Source organism: Diorhabda sublineata, chromosome 3 (assembly GCF_026230105.1).
Source record: "Diorhabda sublineata isolate icDioSubl1.1 chromosome 3, icDioSubl1.1, whole genome shotgun sequence".
NCBI lineage: Eukaryota > Metazoa > Arthropoda > Insecta > Coleoptera > Chrysomelidae > Diorhabda > Diorhabda sublineata.
Genome location: NC_079476.1, coordinates 30083656 through 30109095, shown reverse-complemented (window position 1 = coordinate 30109095; position 25440 = coordinate 30083656). Strand labels below are relative to the sequence as shown.

At 31.6% G+C, this 25440-nt stretch overlaps 1 protein-coding gene and 1 long non-coding RNA gene across 5 annotated transcripts in view; one reads left to right on the top strand and one right to left on the bottom strand.

The window, feature by feature from the left end:
• The first annotated feature begins 944 nt into the window (after nt 1-944).
• LOC130442103 (voltage-dependent calcium channel subunit alpha-2/delta-3) overlaps nt 945-25440 on the top strand; it is a 54186-nt gene continuing 29690 nt past the window's right edge. For 3 of the 4 annotated variants that reach the window (XM_056776143.1, XM_056776141.1, XM_056776140.1), the window contains exons 1-11: nt 1096-1237; nt 3805-3886; nt 5828-6064; nt 7524-7703; nt 12313-12469; nt 12527-12658; nt 12775-13034; nt 15566-15695; nt 16865-17047; nt 17291-17568; nt 20057-20140. In XM_056776143.1, the coding sequence (XP_056632121.1) occupies nt 1110-1237; nt 3805-3886; nt 5828-6064; nt 7524-7703; nt 12313-12469; nt 12527-12658; nt 12775-13034; nt 15566-15695; nt 16865-17047; nt 17291-17568; nt 20057-20140 (1851 nt within the window). In that variant the 5' untranslated portion in view covers nt 1096-1109. Of the gene's footprint in view, nt 1238-3804; nt 3887-5827; nt 6065-7523; nt 7704-12312; nt 12470-12526; nt 12659-12774; nt 13035-15565; nt 15696-16864; nt 17048-17290; nt 17569-20056; nt 20141-25440 lie in introns of all 4 variants that reach the window. The other variant, XM_056776142.1, reaches the window with a different exon arrangement.
• Nucleotides 1064-1681, bottom strand: LOC130442105 (uncharacterized). The gene is made up of 3 exons (XR_008909668.1): nt 1554-1681; nt 1422-1488; nt 1064-1184 (listed from the first exon to the last, which is right to left on the bottom strand). It is a non-coding gene; the product is annotated as an uncharacterized LOC130442105 (long non-coding RNA).

Here is a 25440-nt window from a genome sequence, read left to right as displayed (position 1 = left end):
AAGATTCATATTATTGATGAATGCAAATAAAGCACGCTGAAGCATTTTGTCCGTTTTATTTATAAGGAATAATAATAATAATGTTGGCCTCCCTTTGCCACCTTTTCAATTTTCGTATCTTTCCTATCCCCAGGCAGAAGGGTTAAAATTAAAAAAAACATGATGTATAATTTACGGAGTAAACGGGTGAATGGGCATTGTACCACCATAACCTCTTGTACCGTTCAGGATTTAGGTAGTGGATCCATCACTAACTCTGTTCCACCGGCTCTTGCTATTTTCACGGCAACATCAATGTGTCTACGACCACGAAAGCCGAATTTCTTAGGAAGTGCTTGAACTGGACTAGTGAGTTTAATTCATTCATTACGCAACCAACATGGAGACCTATATAACCATCTACCTATACGCCATTCATCGTGATTTCGTTGAGAGGTACCCAAAATTGCAGCATTTAACGGAATAACGAATAGCTGATCAGAGAAGGAGTATTGGGAATAACAATTTGCGTCCTGCACCTATCCTGTATCAAGTTCTACGCAGCAAATAAGCGTCAAATACGATGGGCCATACATCAAATTTTAAGGTTTTTTTTTGTACGATTATTGAATAAACAAAGTGAACATTGGAAACTGATATTATTTATGAAACACCCAAATAATTTCTATTTAGAGAATACTGTTTTGTTTAGATAAGGAACCCAGAGAAGCTTGTACAAATAAACTTATATTTTCTAGTATTTCAGTAACTTTGTATTGGTATACTGAAAATATATTTATTCCATATAGAGTACCCATTTTTATCTATTATTATTTTGAAGCCAAACTAATTAAATTAGTTTATTTGTAAAAAATAAATAAAATAAAGCAGTTAGCAAAAACATAACAAAAAATATTGCCATTAATCTATCTGTTTATTTTTAAATACCATTCAGTCTGTACGACTGCAGATTTACAGATACGTGGACAATTTTTATCGGTTAAGCGCTTGCGTGGAAAACGTGGAAATCGATTTTCCCTACTTACCGGAAAATAGTTCAGATCTGTCATGTGAACATTTTCAAATCACCTGAATCGAGTTTTTAATTTTGAGTGTAAGTTTTTTTAAATATGGTTTGTCAAAAATACATACAGATTGTCGCGTTTTTGTGTTATTGCTCATTGGGATGTGGCGATGATAATGTCCTTGAAAGAAATAGAGAGAATACTGCAAAACAACATCCTGAATTGTCAAATTTGTAAGTTATCCTGCTATTACATATTTACATAAATAATAAATGAGTAGAAATATATTCGAAAATAATAGTATTAACAAAAATTCTTATCAATTAATTTAATACTTTTCTATACAAATATTAATTTATCATATAGATTTATCAATATTATTATTATATAATTATTTTTTGAGACAAATATACTTACTAACAGAGTACTGAAGAATCTAACTAAAGTTATATTACTCGTACTTAGTTATAAATTGTTCTATTTGCTGTATAAAAAGACAAAAAATTAAAAAAGAAAAGAAATCAGCTTAAATTGTTCTTGTATACTTACACATCACGAAACTTCTTAAGAATATGTAATTACATTTTGTTAATCACGTACTGTTTTCCAGATACAATAGTTAATAAATTGATTAAGTAGTAAAGTGTACCAATAAGAATTTTAGACCCATGTGACCTAGATAATTGACTATAAATTAGTTTTATGTTGCTGTTTTATGTGCCACTAGGGCAAGAATTTCATCAAGAAATTTAAAAAATTGAATTTGTTCTCAACCTCAACCTTATTGAGGTGTACAACAAAAATAAACATCGTATTTTTTAAAAAAATTGTATATATTTGATATTAAAACTTGCAGTCTACTCAAATAAAGGATGGAAGAGAGTGGGAAAAACGCACAAATCGTCAATTCTACTTAATCGATTTTTCCAAACTTTCTCTCCTATCTACAATTTTCATTTTCTCTCCACGTGTGTATTATTTTTCTGTTTTCTGTAATATTCTCTAATATTCTTCCTAGCATTTTCTATTCAAATATTCTTAAAATTTTTTCCTCTTTTTCTACTCCACTTCCATCATGCTCTATTTTTAGAATGTATGCGGTCTTCTATCTGTAGGTACTTTATTATTTTTATGTTGGTCCCATTTATTTTTCTTTTCCTTAATTTTTTTTTGTTGGAAAGTTTCGTTTCTTCTAGGGTTTTTTTTAGTTCTTGCCATTAGTGCTACGACGCCTGTATATCCTACTAATTGGATTGGATATAAAAATTAATACAAGTATGCCGTTTAAATCAGTGGTTATAAAAGAAGACGACCTAATTATCAACAGATTAGCGAAAATCGCATATGGATATCATTATCCTGCGAAAAAATATCTTCAAAATAGTATAAATTTCAATAATTCTCCTTTGAATATAGATTATAAACTATGATTGTAGGTAAGAAATAGTTTGAACAATTTTGAATCCATGAAAATTCACTTTTCTTGCCCCCTCAATCGTAATATATTTATAATAACACAGGCGTGACCTTTATTTTTAAAATGGAAATACCCATCCAATAATAGAAAAAATATTTATTAAGCCCCAACAAGTACCACTTTTCAATAGCTTAATTTTCTCTGTTTACATAAGTAGGTAGATAGCTTTATAAAGGGGCGGTTAATACTTGAACTGTATTATTCAGTGGTTCTTTGTTCATAGTGCAATGTCGAATAAAACGCGCCGCAAATTTCTGACAAATTTTGTTATATTTGTGGAGAATTTATGGTGAAATAGCAAGGCCATTTTAAAAAAATGTGAAAAAAGCCTATTTCAGATATTTTGGTACTTTTATTGGAGACAATTGCTGGATGATGACAATTTTGCAAAAAACCTCACCACACAAGAACTGAGCATGGAAGGCATTTGTTAGTGTAGAGGAGATTTTTGGGCAACAATATGGATCCAAACTACCAACAGTTAGTTGATGAACTTCTAGACGTATACAAGCTCGGTGCTCGAATGTCATTGAAAATTCATCTCCTCCATTCCTATCTGACATTTTTTCCCGAAAATTTGGGAGCTGTCAGGGATGAGCACGGTGAAAGGTTCCTTCAAGATATTAGAACAATGGAAATTCGGTATCAAGGACGATGGGATTTGGCCATGATGGGCGATTAATTGGTTTTTAAAAAGAGAAAGTGCAAACCCTCATAAAAGGAAAAAGTAGAGCTAATTGATATTTAAAGTGATTTTTAGTAAAGTTATTGTTCTTAATAGATGTGAGGCAGATTTATTAGATGTAAACTACAAATATTGTCAATATATACGATTTAAGAAACGTGAAATTTATTTTTTAATACATATTGAATGTAACACAAAAACCTTACGTGTTACAATTATTTTTTTCATATTTGTGCATTTTTATAGGTCCATTTTATCACAATATGCTATTCATTCTTATGTTACTACAAAAAAGTTTTTTGTCGAGCAGTGTAATTAAAGAGAAATATAAATATATGAAAGCAAGTAGTGGACCATGAGAAAACAATCCTTTGCCAAATGTTAATATACATAATAACAAAAATTGAATCAATTTTGTCCCATTTCTTTCGACACGATTGTTCTTTATTTGTAGAGTAGAATGAAGAGCAATATAAATTTACTCTATTGATATACTCTGAGCCACATTTCTGTCGCTCACATTTTTGGTAGTTGATCTAGTTTGACATTTTCAATGGTGAACGAGAGCTATTTGAATTATTTATAAATACTTGAAACATGCATCTGTAATTGTTTCAAGCGGGATATGTCGGTTTCAGGGTAAAAAATTGGGCAACCAAGCTCGGAGGAGAATTATGGCATTTTGGAGATTTAGTAACAAGACAAAATAGAGTAAGAGATGTGAGTATTTTGAATAAAATTTGATGCTTAATTTCTATTTAAATTATCTTATATCGAAGCTCTCAAATATATCAATATTGCTAATGATTTTTTGATAACAAATTATTACCTGAACCTTGAAGAATAAAGATAATAGATCAATTTATTTGAAACGTATATAAATGCCTAATGGTAAGAGGGTATTTGCCGGTTCGTTATGGTGTTCATAATCGTGGAAATACCGAGTTGGTGAATAAAAAACACGTTCAAAAGCTATAGTGCATTTCAAAATCATTAAACTAGATTGAAATTACGGAGTATAAGAAAAGAAAAAAGCATATATAAAATACATTAGCGATAGAAACCAGACGAGTATGTAAGAAGCAATACTGGTACTTATATGGTGGTCAGACGAAGATGTGGGGCATGATACGTAACAGAAACAAGTTACGGAGAAAGTGCAAGTAAATTGAAGAGATTACAAAAAAACACATAAAACATTACTGACGATGACAACACACCGATAGAGACAACAGCAAATGACTGAAAAAAGAAAAAGATGAATTTGAAACAATAGTATAAACAAAATTGAAAAATAGACAGACGTCTGATATTGATAATACCATTAGTTAATCAAGGATGGCAGAGAGAAACTAAATAAGGAATTATTCCAGAAGATTATAATATCCGGTGTCATACTGTATGACTAAAAGCTGAGCACTTCCGTGCCCATATTTATATATATAAAAGAAAGAGGGTTTCCGACAATTTAGAAACAAAATTCATTGTTAAAACTTTAATCTAGAATTGTAGCAACGAGACTTGAAGACAAGATTAAAACGTCGGAAGAACAACAGGGGTAAAAGCATCAAAGGTCAGCGGGTATTGAAGAGGAATTGAATTGAATAACAATATGATTAGTACACAGAAGAAGATAAGAATCTACAAAATATTCTGTTATCGCACATGCAACGGAAACAAGAGTCGAAACATCAACTATAACAAAAAATAATGAGTCATTGAGAACAATTGAGGAAGTGAAGCTCATAGATAGAATGAGTCGATAGAGTAGAACTAGTTATTGTAGTGAGATAGTTTAGAGAATAAACACGAAGTTTTAGAGATCACGTCGAAATAATACCAGAAAACAGATCAGCAAAATGAGTAAAAAATCAGAAACAAAACTCTTGGAGACCACTAAGAAGAATATCGAAAATATGGTACAAGAAGTGGATATCAGCGTTCAAGAAGAACTCAAGAGGAAGTTAAATATTCTAGCTATACAGAAGAGAGTGAAATTAAGAGAAAGAAGAAACTTTTGTAGATGGTAATAATTTGGTGAATCGATGAAGCCTTTTTAGTGGTAAAACACTGTGCATTTGAATTTAGCTTTATAAATGCACCAAGAAAATTGACAACCATTCACTAGTTTGCAAGGATTTAAACGTGATTGTTTTTAAACTTCTGATGCTACACGCTATGATTATTCAAAAGAGGTAACATGGAAATATTGAAAAGACCAACATGTGTATAAGAAAACCAATGACAAATTATAACTTTGGGCACTTGAATTTACTATTGCACGCCTGTTCTATGTCCATCACCAAAAGAAAGCCTTCCTAAAAACCACCACAATCTCAGCCCTGTAGAGTAAAGGATTTTCCGAACCAGAGCTACTTCAGAAATCGAGCTTTCCTTCATTGATCCTACTCAACGAGACTCTTTCTCTGAAGAAACAGTAAAACGCACTGCCTCGAGTTGGGCAATGTTCCAAATAGTTCTCTAAGAAGGATTCCGAAATGTTGAATTAAAATACATAACCAAAAGTTAGATAGAAAGATAGTTTAGGTAATTTTTTCTCTGATCTCTTTATTTTATTTTGTAGTCTGTTATACATTTTACTAAGTTTTATAATAGACTCTAAATTTAAATATAAAATAAAATATTGTTGGACTTTTTTAGAGTTTTAAAGAAACAAATCTCGTAGTTGAAGATGGTGAAGTACTACTACAAAATATTCACGAAAACATTTCTCATATGATGAAACAAAAAGTAGATGCCGTGAGAAGGATAATGGATCAGGCTGAGCAAATCGCCCAAGCACAGAAAGAAACAGATATTGATTTTAATTTTTCATTTTATAATGCCAAAAATTTAACTAATTCGCTAGATAATATTACTGAAGAAACATCTACTAAGGTAAAATTTTTGTAATACTACATTATCTTTAATCTTATACGTGTTATACACTAAAGTACACTAAAAAGTTTCAGTCTTCGAAAGTGAATTCTTATGAGTTTATTCAATATGACCCATCTTCATTTTTTCCCACTAATTGGTTGGACCGTCTGCTCGGTATTATTTCATAGGGTTTCAATTTGCGCAGTTGGATTAAATTTATTGTACTATAGTATCGGTATTTTGGAAATATACATATTTTTGACACTTTAAGGATTTCTAAAATGACATACATTGCTCCGGTGAAAGTTGTAGTGCTATTACCTGTTTTAGTAGATTTTTATTGTGTTCGGGAAGATCGATTATTAATTTCTAAAAAAATTAAAAGATAAAAAAAGGAAAGTAATGCCTCTGTTTTTTTTTGAAAAATTGAATTCCTGTTTTTAAGAAAGTGATTCGAAAATCCCCACTAGTTGACGTTAGCTCTAATAGATGTTTTGTCACTACTTTAATTTCGCTGTGAAGGATAAGAGGAGTAGCAGTTCTTGTAACCGTATAGTTTGAGCATCGATTATCACTAGAAGGTTTCTTTACAACCCTAAATATAAAAGAGAGTAGCAGTGTGGATTCATATTTCACTTTATAATGTTATGTATATATAGATTTGGGGTCTCGTATACACTGCGACCCACAGCTGATCCATTAATCCCTCTCCTTTTAAAAAGTCTAGAATGTGGAATGGCTTTAATTGCCAGAGATCTTCGTCTTCTACTTCAAGAGTTCTCAGTGGAGTACTCTGGAGTTCTTTAGTGTTTCACACTCCTCCTGTTAGAATTCGTGGATTGTTCTTACTTAGGTTGATACATTCAGCAGATCTACTCTAGTTATAGTTTCCCAGAAAAGTTTTTGCATGTCTCAGCCCCTGTAAGTTGCCCCAATAATTGATTTTGCTCCTATCTAGCTTTTTTTCCAGTGCTTTTTCCATTATTCTGTAGCTGATACCACAGAAGGGTTCGGATCCCATGAAGGGCTTGTCTGCCCCCGCTTTAGCGAGCTTATCAGCTATTGCATTTCCCTTCGCTCTGGTGTCTCCCGGAATCCATTGCAAGGTTATTTTATTTTTCTTGCCTAGCTCGTTCAATTTTTCTAGGCAATTCCAAACGAGTTTTGATTTTATGACATTGGAGCTTTGTGCTCTAATGGCTGGTTGACTATCGGACACGATGATGATCGCCTGTTTGCGATAGTTCCTCTATAGATTTCTGCTTGAAAACTGCTTGTTGCGCTGCCCGGGATTTCTGAGTGTTTTGTTCTGGGCCCGTACACTCCTATTCTAGTTCCGTCTGATGTTTTTGATCCGTCCGTATATCATTACAATGTTAATTGCAATACTTGAAAGCAATATCAATGTCCCTAACAAATAATTAAATTTTTGAAATAATGCATGTATCTGAAATTTTATGTGATATTTATTTCTTAGGAACCTGAAGCCGAGGAACCTCAAGATGATTCTTTTTTATCTAACCGTTATCAAGAACAGCCGTATCATCAGTCTCTTCTTCAACAGGAGGAGATAGAGGGATACCAGAAAGATGAAGATAGTGAATCTTCTGAGGATCCTTTATCAAAAGATGAAGAGCTTTTTGATTCTGATTTAGAGGTAAATAGAACTCAATGAAATGAAAAACTTATGCTAGCTCAATTTACGTGTACAGGTCAACTATTGACTTTTTAATTTGAAAGTGTAACACAGTTCCAGAAAATTGCATCATTTAGTTTGTAGCGATTAATTGCAGATTAGCTCATGATTTTGAGGAGAAAATAGGAAAAAGTGAACTTTCTGTGGCTACTGAACATTTGTTTGTGGTTAAAAAAACATTAACTCGAACCACGACCGTACGTTCTTTACGTCTCATGGAGGTCTCTACACTTGCAACAAATAAAAACACTGGAAGTACAAAGAATTGTGGAAGCCATAGTTAACTCATATGGTTCAAGAGTTTCAATTTTGAATGATCACTTGAATAGTAAGAAAACTATTTGCCGTTTGCTCATATTCGACAACAAACACAGTCATGTAATAGTGGGTTTCTGTGCCAAAGACAACTAAAATCCACATGTCAAAAGGGTATCACATTACCAACACTCATTTAAAGTTGATATTTGGACAGCAACTTTAGGTAAAAAATTAATAGGTTATCACATCTTACCTGGAAATTTAAATGGTGATATGTACCTGGATTTTTTAACCAATCACTTATTTGAGATATTAGAGGATTTAATGCTGAACGAGCGAAGATCTCTATTTTTTATGCAAGATAGAACTCCACCTCACTTTAATAGAAGGTGTCGTAATTGGTTGAGTAACCATTTTCCGAATCGATGGATTGGTAGAGGTGCTCAGATTCATTGGCCTCCTCGGTCGTCAAACGATTTTAATCCCTTGGATTACACAGTTTGTTCGTATCTTAAAGAAAAAGTTTTTACTACAGAGGTAAATTCACCTGAAGAATTGAACGACGGTTTGGAGTAAAATTAAATGATGTTCAACTTTACTTTGCTTAATAAATCTAATATTGAAAAAGTTATGTTCAATACCACTTGGTATGAATCGTGTAACTAGCGCCCTCTATGAGACTTAGACATAAAAATAAATTGAATGTCTCAGCTTCCAAAACATATTCATATAAAATTTCAATACAATGTTGCCAGTAGTTGCGGCAAAATAGTAAAGTTTTTTCTTTAACGTTCTTAATCTGGAATACGGATGGCGTTACAAACATTTTTTTTTGAGCAAACCCCAGATATTTTTCAGTTTTCTATCCTAGGCGGGAACACCTTTGTTGAAACACCCTGTTTAAGAAATAAAATAATTTTTGATCCAGAAACCTGTATACTGTTACTGGTGAATCGGTCAGTAGAAACTATTTCAAGTATTTCAACGTGCCCATTTCATTTAGATTGAAAATTAACGTCCCTTTCTTACCTGATATTGTTCATAAATAAAAGTTACTCGTTAAATGAATGCGATTTTTACCAAAACGCAGAACCAAAACAGACTTTGCCTCGTGAAGTTTAATAAAATAAACATTGAACTATCTTTTATGCAGCAGAAAATTCGTATTAACCAGAAAAATAAATATTTATCTTATAATTCCTTTGATAATTTGTATTATCAAATATGAGTATGCGTACCTATCGTTTTACACTATTTATAAATTTAATAAAAATAGGAGTTATTGATTGATACATAAGGTAGTATGTAATTAGTAACATACACACAAGAAATGTAATATTAGCTCTAGTATATTTGTAGTCTCACTAGATAATTTCTAGATTGGATTATCGCAATTTCTCGAAAAAAGTTCACATAACATGTATGAAATTCGGCAGATATAGCGATCGAAGCTTATCTTTATATTTATTTAAAAAATTAGTCTTTTTTCTACCTTTAATAATGCATGAGATATACATGTGTCGTATCCTTGAATTTGTTTTTAAATTTCAAACAACGTGTCCAATGCCAAATTTTATATATGTCATATAAACAGTTTTTAAGAAATCAAACGTTATGAAATCCTGGTATATTTTTTGGAACTTTATTTTCAAATTACTATGATCAGGTTTAACTAATGAGAGCGTTATGTATACAGGGTGTTCCGGAACATTATCCAAAAAATTCGGGAGCGAGAATAATGCTATGACATAAAAAAATTTCTCATACGTCCCCTCGTTTCTGATTTATAGGTCTTTAAAGTTGCGAAATCAGAAGTTATATTTAAGTATATTTTCTAAATTATACATTCGAACATTATGAATTTTTAATGGATGATTACGTATATCCATATAGTATGTTTGAAGGAATAAATAATTCGACACTACTATCTAAAGGTCAGAGGCGGCTCATGCCCAATGGTTAACAATGCGTAACTTTTACAAGGACAACCGGTACAATCTAAAGATAACAAAAATGAATTTTTCAATTGATTTTTTAACAAAAAGGTACTCTTCATTAGCTCGATGAAATTTATAGTTTATGAGATATGCAGATTTTTAAATTAAGTAACGTTCTGAAGGAAATTATCATAAATTGTAACTGTTTATTGAAAATACTTACAGGAGGTCAGCAATACTTAGAATTTCTTCAGCATGATTTCTTACCCACATTATGTGATATTTATCGTTCCTCCATTCATAGAGTCATGTGGTTCATGCACGATGGAGCCCCTCCCCACTTTCTAAATGATATAAAAAATCATCTTAATAACATTGTTCTTAATAGGTGGATTGTTTGTTGGTCGGGTAGGTCCATTTTCAAAGCCACATTTTTTTTGGATATCTTATAAACTTGGTAAACATCGGTAAACACAAAAAAGGAAATGATTTCAATTTTTTTCAGAATGTGTCTTGAAGCGAATAGTTTTCTTGACATGTACAACGATCTAAAAATCTACATATCACCTAAACCATAAATTTTATCGAGTTAAACAAAAAGTACCTTTTTGTTAAAAAAATCGATTAAGATTAATTTTTGCTATCTATAGATTGTACAGGCTGTCTCTGTAAAAGTTACGGATTGATAACCATTGGGCCTACATGGACATACGTAATCATCCATTAAAAATTCATATTAGAATGTATAATTTGGAAAATATGCTCAAATAAAGTTTTTGATTCAGAAATTTTAAAGGCCTATAAATCAGAAACGAGAGATTGTATGAGAAATATTTTTTCATGCCCCAGCATTCTTTTCACGTCATTTACTCACTCCCGTATTTTTTGTATCAAGTCCCGGAGCCCCCTTATAAATAAAAATACAAATTATTGTTCAAAATATGAGTTTTAATAATTGTAGTATCTTACTCTTACTGGTTAAATAACTTTTACACCGACTTACCCTAAAAATAAAATTTCTTAATAATTAAGTAGGTTTAGTTTAAACCTCAAACATCAGTTTGAACTACAGATATCACGATTTATAGATGGCGTTTAACGACATACTACAGTTTAAACGTTACCAGCGGTATGGGGGTAGTTCAAACTTCAGTTTAACATGAAACGTAGGATCCGAACTTTTTCAAATTGTCCACCTTTTTTGTAATATTATAAAGAGTTTTGATAAAATAATTTAAGATTTACATTTTATATTTGAGGAACTCGACGATGATGATGAAGAAATTATTAACATTGTCGACGCGCTGGGAAAACAAAAAGTTATGTTTTCTAGAGCAAATCTTTATATTTTTTAAATTTGCTGTGCTTCTATCTAAAATACTCTTTTGTATTTATTTCACGAGGTTAACCAAAAGTACTAATTGTTCTTTGTACATTTTTGTTTATGCAATTTTCTCAATTAATCAACTTTGAAACAAATATCGGAAATTTTTTTTGGTTATATTTCCGTGCTAGTGACAACTAGTAGAAAAATATCTATTTAAGTGTGTCCTTTCAAACAGAGCATTTTTGTTTATTGTTCATTCAAACTAGAGTTTAACCTTTAGCTTAATCTCTAGTTTTATCTTAGGTTGTAAAATTAGTCGTGAAATGTAACTGACATTTAGAGTTACTTATGTATTTATAATATAGAAGGGAGTTAGGATTTATAAGTATTCAGTGCGTGTATTTTAAATAAATACACGCACAATTGGTGAATGAACTGTTAATAGTTGTTAAATAAAAAGAAGAAACTGTTCATTCAAATATAAGACCGATCTGAACTTTTCGATAGGTTTTGCCTTTACTTTGACTTTACCTTTGGGATATGGCTAGAGTATAATTAAGAATACGTAAACTAGTATAATAAAATTGCTTATTATAAGCTCTTCTTTAATTCATAAAAGTTTTTAGTTGTTAATTTGTCTTATTAAAAGTAATAAAGTAACTTTGATCTACCACAACAAGCTCAAAAGCGATCTATTGATTGAATTGAATTGTGTTGATTCTAGGCATATGTTTATTGAATTTCAATCATCACATGCCTAGAATTGAAATTATTTCAACTAAACCAACTTTTTCACGTTTTCCACGAATCCCCAATAAGTTTCCCTTAACTGACAGTTGTTTATAATTAATAATCGCTCTGATGTTCCAATCATTTGCTCTATTTTACTTCATTTATCATCAGTGATATTTTATTGTGGAAAGACTTTTACAGATCCTTGGTAGTTACTGAATATAACTGAATATAAACATAATCCAAAAAAATCCAATAAATAATGAAAAAATGATAACACCAATAACAAATAAACTTGCAGAAAACTTTTTTTTAGATTACTGATAGTACTGAAAAAGGTCCTCAGGCTATACTTAATAAAACTCCAATTGATAAGTCAAAATTACCATTAATACGAAACAGAAATTTTTATGATATTCCTGTTAATATGAACGTTAGTGCCGTCCATGTACCTAGTAATGTTTACGAAAGATGTAAGTAATGCTCGTCATATAGTTTATAGTTTCACATAATCCTACTCAATTTTTTAGCAAAAGAAGTGATTGCTGGTATCAAATGGTCAGAGGAATTAGATAAAACTTTTAGATCGAATTATGAAATAGATCCAACTTTATCATGGCAATATTTTGGAAGCTCCACTGGTTTTATGAGACAATATCCAGGTGAGTGAACCATTATATCCTGCAAGTAATTTGATAAAATGTATGAGGAAATCAATATATTTTTTGAGGCCTAATCAGAATTGACATTAAGAATCATTATATTCGATTTTTTTTAGCCATGATATGGTCTCAAGAGCCCATAGACCTTTTTGATTGCCGTACAAGATCCTGGTATATTGAAGCTGCATCTTCGCCAAAAGATATTGTGATATTAGTAGATAGATCTGGATCTATGACTGGAATGAGAAGAGAAATTGCAAGACATGTTGTCCACAATATTTTAGACACTCTGGGAAACAATGATTACGTAAATATTTACACGTTCAGCAATACAACAGATTCCCTGGTTGAGTGTTTCGATGGTCAGATGGTACAAGTAAGTGTCTATTGAAAATATACTCTACACTATCATTCAAGGGGCATAAACAGAAATGGAGGACAATAAGAATATATAATTTGTCATTTTTAAATAATAGTGTTGCCTCCTTTTGAAATCCAGCTGATGATCTGGTGTATAATTTTCTGTTTCTTTGACTTTGCCCTGGGGGTTGGCTTTTATAATTGACTAATTGATAGTTTACCCAGAAATATATGAATTAGTTGTAGATTAGTTTTTCCTTCAAAAAATGTCTCTATTAAATTAGATTTCTTGTCAACAGTTGTTCAAGGATCATTTGCTAACAATAATATAAAGTAAAAAACAATAGGTTTTACGAATATGTTGATTTGAATTATTTCCAGAATTTTCGAATTTCACGACATGTGTATAATACACGAGTCCACAATTTTTTTGCGGATGTATTTTACTTAATATATTCTAATTACATAAGCATATATATAAAAAGAAAAGTGATTAGAATTTAAAAATATTTGCTCTTTAAGAACAGTCATTTCACAAAGTTTGATTTGTGCGGCCAATAAATGTCGGTTTTTGCGCGCTATTAGTGTAGAAAGAGGAGTAAGGAGGCGTGTGAGCAGTGTTTCTGGCACCGCTCATTGTGTACAACAGTTGGTGTTTGAAAATTACAGGGAAATAACGTCTTTTACATCATTTTTCATTGTATCAATTTTTGCAATATGACTACAAGAAGTTGTAAACGAGATGCTGACCCGTTTTGTTATATTTGAGGCCAATTTATTGAAGTGACTGTGAAAAAGTATGATTTAAGTATAAATTCTAAGATTTGCTAAGCATATCAAGCTTACTTTAATCTACCAGTCAAAAATCCAAGACAAAATATGGGCTCCGCAATTATCATGTAACTCTTGAAGATACAATATTGACGGTAAGTTAATTTTTCGTTTTTTATTTTATTAATTATCTTATAATAACATAAACTATTTTCCGTTATATATCGTTTTATTGTAGGTTGGTACCGAGGTGAGAAAAGAGAAATGAAATTTACAGTGCCGAGAATTTGGAGGAAACCCAGTGATAATCACACTTATTTTTGTTTTGTGAATCTACTCAGAGGTGGAATTTCAAAGAATACAACTTATCCTAATCTACCATCCACATCTGCTCCAATTCCACCTACAGAAGAAAATCCCGTACCTGCTCCGACGTTGTTGGAAAAACGACATCTCTCTCAAGGCACTCCGCATTCAAGAATCTGTATCCATACATTCTGAATTCGTTTTTGAATCTGACCAAAAATACCACACCTCATCAAATCTCAAGATCTCAATGACTTAATAAGAAACTTAAATTTTCCAAAAAGTAAAACAGAGTTACTAGCATAGCAGTTAAGACAATGAAATTTAATTGATTCTGATGTTCGAATATCCCGTCAAAGAAAACTTGAAGAATTTTCTTGTTACTTCAGTAAGGAAGATGACCTCTATTTTTGCCATTACGTGAAAGGTCTATTTACAGAAGTCGGTATTCCATGTCATACATCTAAATGGCGTCTTTTTATTGACAGTTCAACTAAAAGTCTGAAAGCTGCTGTACTACACAATAGGAATAAACTTACAAACGTACATCTCAGAAAAAATTAGGACAATATTAAAATGCTATTTATTGCATTAAATATACGTATGGAATACAAGTGGAAAGTTATTGGTGATTTCAAGATGGTGTGTTTTTTGACAGGAATGCAAGGTGGTTATACTAAACACTCCTGTTATCTATGCCTGTGGGATAGTAGAAATAATGCTGCTCACTACCGACAAAAACATTGGCCTGCACATACTGAGCACGAAGTAGGAACATACAATGTTAAACGGGAAGCAATTGTCGATCTCAAAACTATATTAATGCCACCATTGCATATTTAATTGGGTCTTATTAAACAATTTGCAAAGGCTCTTAATCCTTAAGTTTTTCCCAAAGCTCTCAGAGGCGAAAATTAAAGCTGTAATCTTTGTTGGTTCTCAATTGATAATCACGAATTTTTCTATCATGGGATGTAGAATGTCTCTTAAAATGCATATGCATATGCATAGTGGATTTGAGAGACGTTACCAAGGCCAGTATGCTGAAAGCATGATGCTAAACTATATTTGGGGGTTAATAAGAGAAACTTCTACCGAAAACGACAGAAACAGTAAAAACAATTCATTTTTAAATTTCTTAACTCCATTTTATAACTTTTGATTTTTTATGTTTTAATAAATCATCTCTTGGTGGATTTTCTATGTACTTTCATTGATTTTATACTCATAAAAACAAATTCAGAAGTATTTGTTGCTCTAATTCTTATTTCTAGGTGCGCAAAAATGTTGTAGATTGGTGATATGGACGGTACATAAAAAATCAATTTTCCATAATCTAAACAGTCAGTCTGTTCCTACCCTTATAAAAAAGCTTTTAGACTAACTTCAATCAAACTTTGGTAGACCTCAAAAATAAAGATGATTATACTATTATTAATTTCAATAAACAAATTTTTATCATTATTTTAGGCAAACTTAGCCAATGTTCGTGTACTAAAAGAGAGTATGAGTGATTTTAAAACAGAACAAATCGCAAATTTTTCTTCAGCTCTCATAACTGCTTTTGAGTTGCTTCAAGATTATAGAATCAACAAAAAAGGTAAGTAACGTTACACATGCTATTTAGAATTATGTATTTTGTATGTTAGCTCAAATTTCAAGACTACGCCTTTACAATATATTTTTGCAGCATCGATAACTGTTTTCTATTTTTTTCTGTCCTGCATCTGTTCCTTCCACACCCGTACTTCAAACTCTTCATATCCTGTACAATCTATTCTTTCCATCTACCTTTTGACCTTTCCGACAATTTTTTATTCTTCGGGTTTCATTCTGTAATTTTCTGTTTCCGGTTTATGAACTTCCCTTATATTTTGTCTCTTCTTGATCCATTCTCAATCTTTTTCTACCTCTCTTACAAAATTTTCTAATGGACCAGAAATGGTTGAAACATATATATAGAATGACAGTAGATCAAGACCAAGGAAAGTTGGAGGAAATTTGTAGAGATTGGAGAACTATGGGAATTAGTGACTGGCAAAATGAGACAAACAGAAAAAAATTATGGAACGAAATGGTGAAAGAACTCGAAATTGAGAGTCGAGAGGCAGATAGGCTTGTAGGATGCTTCAGATTTAATTATTGCAAAATAAGTTTTTAAAAATGCTGTAGCCTATCGAGGGTTTGAACTAAATTGAAACTTAATAGAGAAATTGCATGTTGACTTCTAAGATTCAGTATTTGGTTAAGGGATTAACAGCTAAGCATTACCTACATGAAAATCTCAATTTTTTTAATTCTAATACATACAAGGAAATGATTCAAGTTCATTTAAAAATATATTTGGGTAGAAAAGATACTTTACGCTACTTTGGAAAGTTTTAGAACATTCTTGGTCATATAAGGAAAAATAAACAGGCAAAGATCCCAAGAGTTGTTTTTATTTTTTAAATTGCCAAGTGGAAGAGGATACTTGATAAGCAATTTATCATCCACTATAAAATAAAAATGACTGAGAAACTGGAGCGCTATAAGTGGAATGTAAATTACGAACTTAGTGGGACATTCGATTGAAAAATGAAAAAATGTTATAATGTAAACATATACTTTCGAAAACCTTAAGAGCTTTTTGGTAACTTTTAGTTATTTGACAAACGAAAAACTTGAGTCAATCTTATAGAAGCTCCTACTGAAAATAAAACAAAATTAAAACTTTTCATTGATTTGATATTTAATTTCAATGTGAAAGATACTCAAATTTTGTTTTAGGGGCCAGGTGTAACCAAGCTATAATGCTAATAACTGATGGTGTTCAATACAACTATAAAGAAATTTTTGAGAAATATAATTGGGAGAATTTACCTTTTATGAATGTTAGAGTTTTTACGTACCTCATAGGAAGGGAGGTATCTGATGTTAGAGAAGTTAAGTGGATGGCTTGTGCAAATCAAGGTATCGTTTTTTTTTTCTAAATAATATTGTCTAGATAAAATATGTATTTTTGTTGGTAATGTAATCAATTGGTTACTATAACATAATTCCATTTATAATAGACGAAACTGATTTTGCAAAAGAAGTTGCAAACATCATCTCATTAAATAACGCATATTTTTGAGATTTATAATAGTTCTTCACTTAAGTTCCCTTGTTTATATAATATCGAGTATTTTATATCAATCACAACTATTTTTTTAGGATATTATGTACATTTAAGTACATACGCAGAAGTACGAGAAGAAGTTTTGAATTACATACCTGTTATGGCAAGACCTATGGTCTTAAATCCAACCCAAAAACCGAATCCTACATGGAGTCCCGTCTATGCTGATGTAACAGATCCAAAACTGACAAATTGGTTGTGGATAAATAGGGAAAGAAATCGACAAAGGGAGAGGTTCATGGGGTATAGAAAGTTGAAACATATGCTTTCTTCCGGTCACTTGGATAGAACATTTGTTCATCAACAAAAGATAGTAAGTTTTCATAAATATGAACTACTGTCAAGTTTTTTATGTCCTTTACAATTAAATTAAATGTTCAAAATGACCACCGTTCGCTTCTTGACAATAAACTAGGCGATTTTGTAATTCTCGTACATTTTGGTAAGACCTCGGGGATAATCTTGTTAATTTCTTCCGTTATCCTTACTTATAAATCAGCAATATTGTCTGGTCTGTTTCGTGACACTTGAATTATAAAAAATATGGAAAAACCAGGTAGAAATGTTCAATTTACTGAAGAAAAAAAGTTAGATGTACTGAAGACAACATAAGGCAACCAGAAAACTTGCCGCCGACAATAGTGTAAATCATTTATTTTGAGAGTTTCGTATAAAGAAAAATATCACCCTTACAAAGTTCAGTTGGTAGAAGACAAGAATTTTGTAAATTGATAATTGACAGATTTGTAGTTCATAAACAAAATAGTTTTTTCTGAGCGACGTTTCATTTAAACGGAACGGTTAACAAACAGAACTGTAGATATTTGAGAAGAGAAAATCCTCACTAGGTGTGTGAGGCTCATACTCTTCTTCTTTCTTTAATGTAAGCAAAATGCTTGTTTTTCCTCGTATTCTCTGCTGTTTAATTATTAGAAAGGTTGTTGCTCCATCTCTTACGGGGTCTTCCAACCCATCAACGCCCTAAGGGCGACTTGTCTCTAACTATTTTGACCTTCTGTCGTTATCCATTCGATTTATGTATTTGTTCCACTTTCTCTTTCTTCCCGGTATCCATTCGTTTATGTTGTCAATATTACATGTTCTTCTAATGTCCTCGCTTCTCTCCCTGTCGAAAAGTGTTTTCCAGCGATCCTGCGCACTATTTTGCTGCAGATCTCTGTAGGTCATCTTCGTTTTCTGCAATCAGAATAGCGTCATTGGCATAGCATAGGATCTTGACGTCTTTGTGATCCATTTTTATACTCACACTCATTATCCTAAAAAAGTGAATGTTTGGGCTGGTATCATTAAACAAAATTATTGGTCATTTTTTTTGAGGTGAGGTTGATTAATTTTTTAGTGCCTATACATCAAAGACTTTTTCCTGATGTTAATAATCCAAATGAGGTAGATCGATATATTTACTACCAACAAGACGGAGCTCCACCGCGTTTTGCACGTACAGTTAAACGAGGTTTTACCGAATAAGTCGATTGGAAGACATGGACGATTGAATGGACGGCTAAATCCCCCGGTTTAACTCCTCTCGATTACCTCTTATGAGGTTATTTAAAATCTAAAGTATATTTTAATAGACCAGACAATATTGCTGATTTGAAAGTTAGGATAACGGAAGAAATTAACAAAATAATCCCTGAGGTCATACAAAATGCTGTAAGAGAATTACAAAATCGCCTCTGTTAATGTCAAGAAGTGAATGGCGGTCATTTTGAACATTTAATTTAATTGTAAAGTACATTGAATAATACATTCTAAACATTATACGACAATATTATCTGCCTTCTACGTAAAGTTTTATGTTAGAGACATTATCTAAATTTTACATCTTAAAAAATAATTTTCTCCGTTATGATTGCACCAAATTAAAAAAAAGCTTCATATTGCTGAGCAGAGGACTAAAGTCCATTTTCAATAAGGTGCCACACGACTTCCTTTCTTATTTAAAATTTTCTAAGGGCGTGCTTATAACTCAGAAGGGGTGCTGGACGGGAAAAATATTTTCATACTGTAAATTGTCAATTTAAAAATAAAAATTGACTTGTTTCTGGTTTTGGTAATTTTATACTTTCGCGGTCCCCTCGTTTTTTGATTCTAGAAAATCGAAAATTCATACGATTTCGATAAATTTTTTTTAAAATCAGATTTACGGAAAAAAATATGGGAATAAAAAAATGAAATTCGAATTTATTCCCAGGTTTTCTTAAATTTTTCTAATGAAAAAGCCGAATATCATGTTATAATTTATAGAAACATAGTATGTGTGTGCAGAGTGAAGAAACGAGTGTTTTGATGTACATAAATAAACATTGTTCAATTTAGCTACATCTACATAATGAAAAAAACAAAATATGTATTTACGTGTATGCAAAAAAATATCAATTTGTGTTCAATCAAAGGTTTAACAAAATTAATAATGTGGTATAAAGAATGTCTTAATACAAATGCAATTCAATGTCTAATTTCATTGAACAGACACCAGATACAAATATGTAACGAAGCAGTTTTTGAGAAATAATTAATGATGGCTTTCGTTATAGACATTCTGAGAAAAATAACCTTATTTTTGTTTAATTTCATTCAAAATAACAAAAACCGGTTCCTATAATTTACGTTTTGATAATCGACGCTCTATGATATACATGTCAGATACAAATATACTGTAAATTGAGTTAAAGTTATTTGTATAAAAAATTCATTGTTTTTTCTCAATTTTTTTGGTTTCACTTTTTACTCTCATAACAAGTTGTTACATTCAATATTGTTTTATTCATTGTGTTTAGCATCAAGACAACTACGGTGATACTCAAATATATCATCTCATGACATCGGTCTCATTGCCAGTTTATGATAAAAAACCTCGTCAGGTAAGTGACAAAAACCATTAAATTTTATATATATATATATATACACAAAAAATAATTAATAAATAATAATGATGCTGGTAGTTTGTGTAAACGTTAAAGTGATACTGATAATTTTTTTATATATGTATATAAAAAAATGAACTTACTACAAAAAATGGGCAGAAATCCTATGTCACAAAGGTGACAATTTTGATTTATCTGTTTTTTATTATCTAAATAAATATATATATATAAATGGTTGATCATTTAAGATATGTGCTGTGAAAATAATCCTCTCATAAAATCTAATATCTTTATCTGCAGTTTATTTATATAACTCGTTTCAAAAATGTCGTCTAAATTTCAAAATACATTTATTACACTTTGATTATGACTGCGTTCTTTCCATTTGTATTTTTTTGTGTTGGCAAGTAAGACTGACCTTAAAGTAAATAATGCTTGAAATTAGAATTTGCTAATTATTCTGGAGATAGCTTGAGATAGAGCAAGACGAAGTGCAATGAAACGCACGATGAAATATGCAAATATATCGATCAAAATGATATGAAGCTCATCTGAACCATTTGTGTAAGATCTCGTCATTTATTTGTTTGATTCTATTTGTATAACATACTAGTTGCAATTCTATGTACCTATTCATCTGATTAATTGATTGGAGCGCTTTTATAAAACAAACTTTTCGACTTCGACTGAGGTGATTCTAATATTTTGTAGCTTTCTACTGGTATAGGACTTATTAATTTCTCCCTCTTTTACTACGGCCAATAGTGAATATAGTATCCTTGAGAAAGTGTGTGGTAAGAGATATAAGGGTTAGTTTTGGTCAGTAGCAATTAAGATGCAATGGCACAATCCTAGTATAATGCAATATTTTGACCTTAGTCCCATAGCTGGCTATAAAAAACAGGGTCAATAATTTGCGCGCCATTTCTGCTTGTAAACTAATGGCCCCAGCTTAGTACATCACCAAACGCCACTTCTTAAGGTCAACATAGGTCAGATATGAAAATGCAAGCCGGTTTTCCCGAACAGAAAAATTGGCTGAAGAAGTGCGCGCGCGAAACCTTTTGTAACGTGCGGTTTAAACCTCAAATAAGAGCGGTGTAATAGTGTAAGAAGTCTTGCAGGCCGGAAAATCCTCGTAAGAAGTGATCGAAAGTGTCGGAAAACTAAAAAGGAAAAGTAAAAACAAATAAAAAAATATTAATAGTTATCGAATCAAATAACATCGTATGATAAACTATTATTATTTTGCGATTTTTTAAATTTTTTCGGCACTTTCGATTACTTCTTACGAGGACTCTCCGGCCTGCAAAACTTCTTGTGTTATTACACCGCTCTTATTTGAGGTTTAAACCCCAAGTTACAAAAGGTTTCACTTGCGCACGTTATGAGGTTTTTCAGCCAATTTTTCAATTCGGCTCCGACCTATGTTGACCTTAAGAAGTGGCGTCTGGTGATTTACTAAGCTGGGGCCGACATTTTACAAGCTGAAAGGGTTGGTAAGTCTCTGATGTATGATTATTTTACACATTACGGCAATTTGACCGGTAAGTGAAGTATTGTGTTAAAGGAAACACTCAAAATACCATTTCTCTGTTGTTTCACTTATACAATGCGAACAGCGAAGTTGAAAGTTGGTAGTTATATCAATCTGTAATTTGGTCATCTCCATAACAAAAAAAAGTTCAGAGGAGTCCTTGTTTCCTTGTTAATGTGCTACAATAATAGGTAGGTGTTCAGTCAAGAATAATCAATAACAAAATCTCTTGTAACTGACACTTATTTCAGGTTGGGTAAACTTTACAGTCGAGTGACTTCCTTAGGCTCGCACATGATGTCATTATTCTCCAAGGATCCGTTATTTCTTTCCACGTAGACTTCTTTGTTAGCACTCGAGTGAACCAAAATATTTTAGTAAAAAATAAATCGATCGTTTTTGTCCCAATCCATAATATTTCGTCAGTAAGTTTTTCACATCGCGGAGATTTAGGGACTCTATCGCAGTATCTGCAGTTACATAATCAAGTCTACTGCACATAATATTCCCTCTATTATTCACCACTCAGCTCCAAGCTTATTTCTGTAAAAGACCTCCCTTGCACTAACGGTTTTTTGTTACAAAAAATCTTTTCGTAGAGACGAATTTTAAAAAAGTTCAATCCTTTGAGCAGGTGATTTGAATGGATAGCTGGACTTCTTCCAATCAAGGGCGATTTTGTCTATTATAAGCTTAAAAACAATAAGAATTTCAGCTACAAATTTTTCATGTGCTGCAGGATCCACGAGAGTCTCTGGATTGATGAATTTTCATGAATTAGAAACTTGTTTATGATATTACTCACCTTCAGGAAGCTGTGAGTTTAGATGAATAGATTTAAATGAATTCCCACTTTGGGGTCATACAAATATCATTTTTCAATAATGTATTATTTACTTTCAACACTACATTAGGAAATTAGTTGATTGTAAGCTAGCAATCTCAAGGAATTTCTCCAATTCTTAGAGATTGAATCACCCCACGCACGTCCTTTAAACATAACTTTCCGTTGGCAATAATACTATCTTCAAGACTTGATATGATAAGGGGAAAGTCTAGGACTATCTGGTGAATTATGAGATTACCAATTTTCAAAAATACTGGCGAGTGGATGTGGCCGTTTTGCAGAACAGTGAAGTTTTATAACTCCTAAAACGCACGGATTTGCAAGTTTTGCTATGATTTCTCGGTGACAAATGATGCAAATGTTAGTAAAGAACTCAATATATTTAAAAGGGCGACACAATTAAACTTGGTTTATTATCACGCACATATCTAAATTGATTGATATTTTGTATATTTGTAATAAAAAGATATTCTCCCATTTATTTAGATAATACCAGTTTATGAACCAACTTAAAAAAGACAGAACTGTATCAATATACATTTTCAATCTTGCTTGTGATATACCACTAGAAATATCCCTTGATAATCACTGACATGTTTTTACATTATAAACAAGCAAAATAACATTTTTGACTAAAGAATGAAGGGGCTTTCCAACCAATATTATCATTTCTTTTACTCTCCGTTTATTTTTTAGTGTGTTTGTATAATGAGAATTTACATTAAAATTAATTATAATCTAGTTTGATTTATGTTTTTAGATGTTCTTAATTTTAGATCTCTTCTGATTTGAATTTTTTTTTAAAAACACATGAAAATTTCATGTTTCGACTTCTTTCAGTCTATCAAATTTTATCTAGTTTGATTTGACTTGTTTCTAAAATCAAATTTATTCAATTTCCAAAAAAATGTGATTATGAGGAAAATAAATGAATTATTTTGCAGTTTTGTCTTTGTATCATGAAGGTTCATTATACATCAACAAAAAATTTTTTATTTATACCATATAAATGTGTCTGCAGAATATAACAGAAAATATCCAAATCAACGAAGCTGTTTGGATAGAAGTAACACGCGAGGTATTCATACAGAAACTAATAATCATATAGAAACAATTTAACAAATTTTAGAGCAGTACAAGCTGCCAGATTATAATTAGATCAACTAGTGCCATAATATTTAAAGCAGTCCATGTGTGTATTGTTCTTAGATTTCTAGGTAATGCTAGTGAGTTGTATAAAATTAGTTATAGATATTAATACTTTATACTAACCTATATATAGACGTTTTTGTATTTAGACAATTATTGACCTTGTAAATTTTTTATTTTATGTAAATAAAAATAGATACTAGGAGTACCCTTTACATTGTCATCGGGACAGAAAGGTTTAATGTAGAGTACGAGTCAAAGTCAAAAACTCGCACACAAAAAACAAAGGAAAGATGAAGCTTTAGTTATAGGTACAAAAACTTGAATTTTATTTCTCTCGTGGACACTTTTAACACTAACTTAATAATGTAAATAATATTCGACTTCGTTTGCATACATAATTATCTGAAGCAGCAAATTTATTTGCTCATTTTAAATTTAATTTTTAAATTCGTCATAGTTGGTTAAAAAAATCAGAAGGTATCTTCAGGTTATAAATAAAATTTTTATAATATCTAAATATTAGCCGTTGCAAACTAGTTCAAGTGACTGATAATATTGATATTTTAAAACAAAAAATTTTTGCGAAATGTAGGTCTGTTTCCGAAGAGGTAGTTGACAAAGTATCAAGAGTATCATAATAGGATGTTTTACATCCAAGAAGTAAATCGGGGTCATTTTAAGCAACTTTTAGAAGTAGATACTGATTTTTGATTTGTTACTAAAATTTACTTTTACTGATTTAATCCATGAACATAAATTCAATATCTTTTAAAAGATCTACATACAGTGGCCACCTCTGTGACGATTGCTTCACCTCTATTAGGCCAGTTTGCGCCCCAAAAATTCAGTTCCATTTTTCACCAGTTTATGTATAACAAACCCACGAATACAGACGGAGAAGAACTTTCAATTGATATAGTTTATTCACCAGTTTTAAACAGTATGTAGGGTAAAGCAAATAATATCGAAATATAAATATGATTGATAGCTTAGTTCGTTAACCATAACTGATAGAATAAAACTACTACAGAAAGAAAAGTGAATCATGAACTAATACCCCAAGGCTTTAATCGATTTTGAGATAAGTGCTTGTAGCCAAAGTTTATAGATACAAGAAGGAATGTTGTTTTTAGATACGCAAATTCTTACTAGACTTAGTAGCGCTGGATTCAAAGTGCTAGGCTACGTCGATGATCTGGTGGTGGTAGTGAGGGACAAGCATAAAGACATTATATCTGTTCGGATACAAACGGCTTTAAGTTCAATTAACAACTGGGATGCTGAAGAGTAAGTCTCAATCAATCCCGGCACTAGTACTATTTACAAGGGGAAGAAAAGCAAATATCATCAATCATACTGGATGCAATACTTACCTGGAAATATCATCGAGACAAGTTAATCTTCAAAGCCACTGTGGCCATATCGTCGCAAGCGCGTTGGCAAGAGATGGGAACTTAAGCCTAAGATGATATACTGGGTATATCAATGGCTATATCCATATGAGCCACAACAATCTTAGAGGTGTTGCTAAGCCTGCCTTAGTGATAAAAGAGGCATCAAGAAATCTAACAGGTCGCGTAAAGATTATAGAATTGATCAAGAGTGTAGTGAAAAACCATTGGATTAAACGCATATGATCACATCCAATGTCAATAATGGCCCAATAAAGATCTGAAAGCGCAATTTCAGAATACATCTCTTTGTAAAAAAATTCTAAAAGCACTATCTAACAGAAATATAGTAATTCTAATTTGGCTACTA